The sequence below is a fragment of the Triticum dicoccoides genome, chromosome 6B (assembly GCF_002162155.2).
Source record: "Triticum dicoccoides isolate Atlit2015 ecotype Zavitan chromosome 6B, WEW_v2.0, whole genome shotgun sequence".
Lineage (NCBI taxonomy): Eukaryota > Viridiplantae > Streptophyta > Magnoliopsida > Poales > Poaceae > Triticum > Triticum dicoccoides.
The window spans coordinates 204958379-204966487 of NC_041391.1; the positions used below are offsets into that span (position 1 = coordinate 204958379).

At 51.4% G+C, this 8109-nt stretch overlaps 1 protein-coding gene across 1 annotated transcript; it reads right to left on the minus strand.

The window, feature by feature from the left end:
• Positions 1-3357: 3357 nt before the first annotated feature.
• On the minus strand, positions 3358-6288 carry LOC119322980 (glucose-6-phosphate 1-dehydrogenase, chloroplastic-like). The gene is made up of 8 exons (XM_037596529.1): positions 5936-6288; positions 5692-5852; positions 5515-5609; positions 5091-5205; positions 4719-4930; positions 4498-4647; positions 4269-4389; positions 3358-4193 (listed from the first exon to the last, which is right to left on the minus strand). The coding sequence occupies exons 1-8, from the start codon at positions 6120-6122 to the stop codon at positions 3507-3509; spliced, it is 1728 nt and encodes a 575-aa protein (XP_037452426.1). The 5' UTR covers positions 6123-6288; the 3' UTR covers positions 3358-3506.
• Positions 6289-8109: the final 1821 nt, after the last annotated feature.

Below are 8109 nucleotides of genomic sequence, written 5' to 3' on the forward strand. Positions count from 1 at the left end.
CACTACCCGGTTTGTCTATAAGCCGAGTGTATTTAGTAAAGCACTCACTTACGTGTTCACCATGTATTAATCACAGATCTCAACTTACATACATGCTGTGTATTTCCTTCGTTTCTAAATATAAGTCTTTTTAAAAAATTTAACAAGGATTACATATGGATGTATATAGACATATTTTAGAGTGTAGTTTCATTTATTTTGCTCCGTATGTAGTCCGCATTGAAATCTATAGAAAGACTTATATTTAGGAACAGAGGGAGTACTTACCAAACAGCACTCAGCTTCCAACAGACACGTGACTACACCTAGGAGCTCCAGACATGGTAGACTCGGCTTACCTACAAGCCAAGAAGTCGACGAGGCTCTCGGCTTACGTATACACCATGGAAAATGTTTACACCCGGCGCACCGGCCGAGTCTTCCGCCGGTCGCGCGCGGGCCACGCGATCCAACTGGATCGAACGACCAGGGAGACGCGATTCAAGGGATTTTTTTAGGCCCACCACCCCTCCTATCTTATCTCCTCCGGAACAAACGTGGTCCACTCATTTGCTACAGTGCATCACCTCCTACCTCCAGAAGCGCTCCTGCAAGTGGCTCCATCGCGTGATTTTTTTTCAATCTCCTCACCACGACGCACAAACTCTCCCACAACGGAGGTGCTTGGACCGTGCCGGGGGCACCGCAACGGAGATGCTGGGACCGTGCCAGGGGCGCCATGCCAAGCTGTGCCGACGAGTCTCCATGGATGACCATGGTAAAGGTTGCGATGCCAGCGAGCGGATAACGATGCTGGAACTAGCATTTTGTTTTGCTTCAACTGGTCAAATCCAGAGCTGGAACCATTGTTGTTTTTTGTTGCAACCAATAAGCGAGTTGGAAACACAGCTGATTTTTGCTACAACTAGGTCATTTTTTTGCTACAACCGGTGTCGCTATTTGCTACAATCTTCGGCGTGTAGGTTTGTGGCCCATGACAACAAAGAGCTGCAACCGGGAGATGAGGAAAGTTGCAACCCACATTGCGAAAAGCTACGACCGGCAACAAAAACAGCTACTACTCTCAGAGTGACGTGCTGCAACCAACGACGGCGAACTTGTGGCCGGCGACGGCAGATGCAAAAAAGCTTCAACCGGCAAAGGAGTATGCTTCAAGCATGAAAAAGCTTCAAATGGGTGTGGAAGAAAAACTTTGAACTGTGAAAAAAGTTTCAACCGGCAAGAAAAAAGCTTCAATTTGGCAACCGTTGTTGTTTTTAGCTACTACGACGATGTGTTTTGCTACATTCATTCAATGTTTACTGGTAGCCGGCGTTCGCGCAATCCTGTGCTTCCAATAAAAAATGATGCTGCAACCGTAGTCTTGTTTTGCTACGACCGGCGCAGTGTTTTGCTACATCCATCAAGCAGAAGATGCGACCTCGCGACGGCGGCGAGGGCGTTTTTGCTGCAACCGTATTTGGTGGTTGCTACTACCGGCGAACTTTTTTGCTACATCCATCAAGAAGGAGCTGCGACCTAGCGAGGACGGCGACGGTGTTTTTGCTGCAACCGTTTGTCAGGTTTTGCTATGACCGGATAAGTTTTTTGCTACATCCGTTCAATGGCGTGATTGGGTGGTGGGAGTCGTCGACGCAATTCCGTTCAGTGAGCATCAACGGCGAGGGGCGGCGACGGAGCTACAACCGGGGCCGATGAGAGCTGTAACCGCAGGTGCAACTATTGCATGGGTCGAGGCAGCGACAAGAAGGAACGGCAAGAGTGGGAACCAACGACGAGGACTGCCGGCGAGGGTGCGGATCGGCAACGAGGAAGGCCACCGGAGGGAAGATGAGGCACCGGAGGGGAGCTGCGCAAGACGGCGGAGATGCGGGGATCTGCACGAGCGTGAGATGCACGAATAGGAAGAAGATCGGAGACGAATCATTTTTTTTTCGCTAGATCAAACGGCCAAAACAAGTGGCATCCTGCTGCTAGGGTGCGATCGGCCCAAACTTTTGGCCGGTGCACCATGAGTGCCCTAAGGTACTCGGCTTACATGTGACACATGACTGCGCGCGATCGCCCCAGGTTGGAAAATTAACCTGAGTGGTACGTCTGGCTGACCAAGGTGCCCGTGACACCTCCATTAGCGTCAGCCGGCCGTCATGTCACTTTATGTCAGTGAGAGCAACTGTTTTGATCTCGGGTTATAGGTAGGTCGAGTGCCTGTGAATAGGATCTCTTTTTTCTTTTTTCGGGAACTGTGAATCGGATCTCGACTTACACCGTACTAGTATAAGGTAAGCTAGTCAAAGGTGTAAAGCCGTGCAACACCCGACTTAGGCTGGTCATAGTGGGGAGTAACATATATCATGCATATGATACTAGTGTATGATACTATCTTCATAGTGCATAGTAACATAAAGTACATATTTATTGGCATGCATGACACAAAGTAGCATAGCATTTAACATGATATGGTATCTACCTATTTTACTCTAACCCTCTCTCTCCTTTTTAATTATGTGCCACATAAGCATGTTTGCTAGTCTCAAGTGCATGTTATAGGTTATGTTACCCTCACTATGGCCAGCCTTAGAGCATCTCCAACGGCTGCGTGGTATAAATGCCGCACTGGAAAAATACAGATTTTTACATGCGCGCAGCTGCTCTGGGCGCTTCAGCGAAGGCGCAAAAACGCGCGCGCGGCATAAGTAGTTCAACGCGCGGGTGAAATGGCATCGCGCGCTGCTTATTTTGTCCGCCCGCTTCCGGACGCTGCACACTCGAGCGCCCACGCCACACCCTCTCCGCCGTGCCGCTTTCGTCCCGCCCGTGCCGCCGCCGGCGAATTCATTCGATGGACGGTCGCACCGACATCCCCCTCACCCCTTCCTACACCCGCGACCCCTCCGCCGCCGGCGGCGGCGGCGCAAACCCTAGCGCGTGGAGCTTTAGCTTCGCCTGACTCCGTCGGTGCTCCTCTAAGCACCGGTCTTGCAGTGATTTTGAACTTTTATGTCATGAACTTGTCTGGATGATTTTAAACTATGCTATGTCTTATTTTGATGTCTAAAATATCATCATATTGTCTCCAAAATAAACATATGGCAAGCGTCGGCTGCTCGCGCGCGTTGTAGTTTAGCGCGTCTGCTGGAGCGGCGTGCGCGCAATTTTTTGCAGCGGCTGCTGGAGCCAGCGCTTCTCGGCGCGCAAAAGCTGGCTATTCCGGGCAGCTATGTAAAAGGTTTTTTTGTTATAGTATAAGCTGAGGTTAAACTGACCTCGAGTATTTTCCATATCTGGCTTTATTTGATTTTGCTGTAGTGTGTGGCAGATTTTCAGCTTGCAAAAGTAAGGAAAATGCAAGTACGATTAGGCAGAAGACAAAACAATTGCAATATATATGAGCTTCTCATGTTCGTCACAGATTGATTGAGTCTGAGTAAGATTGGCTGTCACTTGATGGCAGTCGTAAACTCGTAATCAAGCTAACCGGCGCCTTAGCAGATAGGTAGAGCTTGCTAGAAGGATCCGTCGCTGCTGATGTCCCCCCACCTGACGTTGTAGTTGGCGGCGAGGTAGTGCGCGCCGACGGGGCCCCGGCTGCCGTACGGGTAGAGCTCCGGCGCCACCCTCTTCTCCTCCAGCTCCCTGAGCACGGGCGTGAAGATGGCCCATGCCGCGTCGAGCTCGTCGCTCCGGATGAAGAGCCGGCGCTCCCCCTCCATGGCGTCCAGGAGGAGCCGCTCGTACGCGTCCGGTATCTCCCGCTGGTACCGCTCGGAGTAGAAGAGGTTGAGGTTGCTGCTGTCGAGCCTCATCCCGAGCCCGGGCACCTTGTTGTTGATCTTGAGGTAGATGGCCTCGTCGGGCTGCACCCGGAGCACCAGCTCGTTGGTGGCCATGTCCAGGTCCGTGCCGACGTTCCCCCGGTAGAGGTTCCCGGGCACGCGCCGGAACTGCACCCTGATCTCCGCGCGCCGGGTGTGAAGCGCCTTGCCGGCCTTCATCAGGAACGGCACCCCGTCCCACCGCGCGTTGTCGATGAAGAGCGCCGCCGCCGCGAAGGTCGGTGTCACGCTGTCGTTGGGCACCGTCGGGTCGTCCACGTAGGCCGGGAACGACTTCCCGCCCCGCGTGTGGCCCTTGTACTGCCCCACCACCACGTCCTCCAGCTTCAGCTTCCTCATCGATCGCAACACTTTCACCTGAAGAAGCATAACAGACAATTTTTTATCCAGGCTGTACGTTTAATTGGTCAACCGTGCTTATTATTTTGCTACCTTCTCGTTGCGAATGTCCTCGGCGGCGAGACTGACGGGAGTCTCCATGGCGAACAGGGCCAGTATCTGCAGCAAGTGGTTCTGCATGATGTCCCGGACGATCCCGTAGTTGTCGAAGTAGCTGCAATGCAACCCAACAAAGAAACCGTCATCTACCTGATGAACCTACCCATTGGCCAATGAATGAACATTCTTATCAGATCCGGCTGGGCGCCGGGGTAGCGCAGACCCGCCTCGACCCTCGGTGCCGAAGTCTTCAGAGAATATGAGCTGCACATTCCGAATGTAGTCCCTCGACCACAGTGGCTGGAACACGAGGTTGGAGAAACGGAGGACCGACAGGTTTTCCACCAGCTCCTTGCCCAGATAATGGTCAATCCTGTCACATTCCGCTGTCAAATCCTAAGAAATAGGGTGAGTCTCTGAAAACACTCTGCATTTATATGTTACCTGAAGATTTGCTCCTCCTCTAAATACATCTTCAGGGATCGAGTAAGCTCCCCCGAGGACTCAGAATCGCGGCCGAATGGCTTCTCCACTATAAACCTCGTCCAGCCACTCCCACTCGGCAGTGAAGCGGTGCGGCTGGCAGATCTCACCACGTCCACGAATATATTTGGTGGAATAGACAAGTAGAACAGCCTGTTTGGTAGCTTCCCAGCCTGATTGATGACAAACATTTGGCCTCAACTCCTTTTTCTACGCAACATTTGCCATGAATTCTGCAGTGCAATTGCTCGGTATCTCTTTTTCTTTGGGAATAAATACCTGGTATCTCATACTAAAAGGCTAGAAAAACATGTACTGTGAATTCGGGGTTACCTCTTTTTCTGTAAGCTTTCTATCCAATTCGCGAAATCCTTCCTCTGAGTTGTACTGTCCGGACTGATAGAAGCATCTCTTGAGAAATTTATCCATCTTCTCACTGCAGTTCGCCCTATTTCGCCATTCGAACATCATGTGTTACATTCTGAATATGTGCCCAGAGATTCAAAATACATATGGATCTCTACGTCAATGGACAGCATAAATTGAGTTGACCTAGTGCAAAATCAAACAAATATTTCAGGATACATTGTGCCATGCCATTGTACTACACGGTGCACATTTCGTTGCCAAATTTGGCTCATAAATCAGATATCTAAAGCTGGTTGACACCCAGTGCAAGGGCACTCTCAGGTAATTACAGGTAAAACCAACACGGACGGCTTAGTGAGAGGGACCAAGCATGAAGATTTGTAAGTACCTCTGATCAATCCGACAGGTTAGGGTCATGCTAATCATGTTCCTGAGCTCTTCATCGCTCATTTTGCTACGAGCATAACCAAAGATTGTAAAATGCTGCATTGACAGAGGTTAACTAAAACAAATGACTAGCATCTCCAAAGCCCAAACTGAAGAACCACGAAAAGTTAACTGAAACCTCGGGGAGCCAGTCCTCGTAGAACAAGGCGAAGAGCGCCGGGAAGATCTTCTTCTTGGCAAGATCACCGGAGGCTCCGACGACTGTGATACTGACGGTGTCCCCCCCTCCCTGCTCCGACGCCGGGCCTCCAGCTCCAGACGGCTTAGCATCTAGCACCCCTGCAACAACCACTTCTCGGTACAATATTCTTGTACAAGCTGCAGCGAGTTCAGACAGCCGTGCTAGGTGCACGTCCGAGTACCATCGCTGAAGGAGGCCCCGATCTGCGGGTGCCCGTTTGAAGACTTTGCCCTGAGAAGGCACCTTCTTCCTGCAGCATGGATCCTCTGAGGTGGGCAATGGCGGTGCGGTTTGGTGCTTGAATTGGACGGATGGACAGAGGAGAAGGCGGCAGGATGGAGATGGAAGCGTAAGTCGATAGCGGCCATTGGGTCAGGAAGGAAACAAGAATAGTTGGGAGTATCAAACTATCAATCCATCTGAATCTGATGTGGAGAAATTGATTTGGATGCTTGGCTCTGACGAATGGGGGTTGGGGCTTGGATGTTCTTGATAATTGCTTCCTGACAGTTGGGCTGGGAGATTGGGGGCAGTGGTCCAAGCACATGTGGTCACAAATAATTCCTTCAAATACTCCAAAAGATAGTAATTGCTCCGAGATATTTCTTTCCTCTTTGTTTATTATCCTTTTCATCCCATTGGTATGCGAACATATTTATTGTTTGATAAAAGGCGATTTTTATTGACCTAAAATGTAGCATTAATGGATACAAATTATGATGGGTAACACCCAGCCTCTGCATAGTTAGAATGCACACATCCATTGTTAACACTCTGATAAAAAAACGACATATCGACAACATAAAAGTTACCCAATCGATGTCCGGTGCGCGCGCGCTATGAGACGCGATGCAGCGGCACGTACCACGACCGTCCATCTCGCGCGTCCTGCATAGACATGTGGCCTGGTGGACCGACCAGGTGGGCGGTGGGTTTTGTTGAGATTGTTCCAAAATTTTGGGAGAAGCGTCGCTTATCTATCCTGCCGTTTCCCCTTTCACCACCTCACACTCTCTCCGGCCGAGGAGCCAAATCACGCACGAAATCCCTAGCTTCGCCGCGAGCGCGGGCGGCGAGTGGGCCGGTGGCGAGTTCAATTCAACGAGTGCGGCGATGGCCCGGCGAAGGACCCCGTAGTAGTTCGCCGGGGCGAGGGCGGCACGCACGTGCCGTACAAGGAGGAGAAGGTAGCGGCGAATGGGGGAGAGGGTGGAGCTGGTGGTTCGGCGCGAGGCAGCGACGACCACCCCGAGAGCGAGATCCTGCTTCGCTTCGACAACCTGGGTGAGTTCATCCCATGTTATCCCCCTCGCGCTCACATCTCATGGCTGCTGGGGGTTCGTCATCATCAACGACCGCAGAGGGGAGAAGCAAGGGCAGATCAACGGAGATGCTCCTGAGGAGGAGGGAGAGAGGGGAGGGATTTTTCTGCAAGGAGGCGAGGGCCGGGCGAGGGGTACTAGTGGAGGTGGAGCAGCGGGGAGTAGCCGGAGTGCGTGCGCAGGGAGGGTGGGTGTGGTTTCGTGCTCAATGTCATGGTACTAAGTCTGACAGTAGTGTAGGGGGTACTAAAGGAGAGGCAAGATCCTAGCTATGGAGTAGTTGTTCACGCAAGTGTTTTACGAGTTCAAGCCCTTCTCGGAGGAAGTAGCAGCCCTACGTCTCGGTGCCCGGAGGCGGTCGACTGGATTATATGCGTGAGAGTTACAGGGGTGCGAACCCTTCTGCCTGTGGAGGGGGGTGGCTTATATAGAGTGCGCCAGGACCCCAGCCAGCCCACGTAGCAGAGAGTTCAATGTACATAAAGGCCAGACGTTACTGATAACGCCTTACATAAAGTGATATCATGGCCATAAAGACTACTTAATAACAGACCGTTTGGCTGTAGAGTGACCTTAGATCTTATGGCGGTCGAGTGAGTCTTCATGGTCGACTGTCTTCGAGTCCGTCGAGTGGAATCCTTCCAGGTCGACTGAAAGGTAGTTTCTTCTAGAGATGTCCTTGGGTAGGGTACTTTGGACAGGTCCGTGACCCTACCCTAGGTACATGGCTTCATCATTAGCCCCCGAATGGATCGAGGTTTGAGTGAGGAAGGAGTTGAGAATTCTTCGACCCCTCTTTTTGTGATATGAGTATGTCTTGTTCTGGATCAGTGACCTTAGGTGACGGCACCAACTTCTTTTTCAGTCGCCTTGATCCATTCTTTATATTAGTCGAGTGACTTTTTTATACTTGGAGATCTCCGAGCGACGGATCGGAGGAAATCTTCAGTCTGACAAGTTGCTCTGTTGTTCGCGGATTTGGCGGGATCTGAATTTCGGGAAGCGCGTGGGGCGGAGGAAGCCGCAGTACTCA

Coding starts and splice junctions, on each gene's coding strand:
- LOC119322980 (XM_037596529.1), bottom strand. CDS start 6,122: ATGGCCGCTATCGACTTACGCTTCCATCTCCATCCTGCCGCCTTCTCC. Junction 4,931..5,090: donor GAAAGCTTACAGAAAAAGAG/GTAACCCCGAAT, acceptor GTCATCAATCAG/GCTGGGAAGCTACCAAACAG. Junction 4,648..4,718: donor GAGGAGGAGCAAATCTTCAG/GTAACATATAAA, acceptor GGAATGTGACAG/GATTGACCATTATCTGGGCA.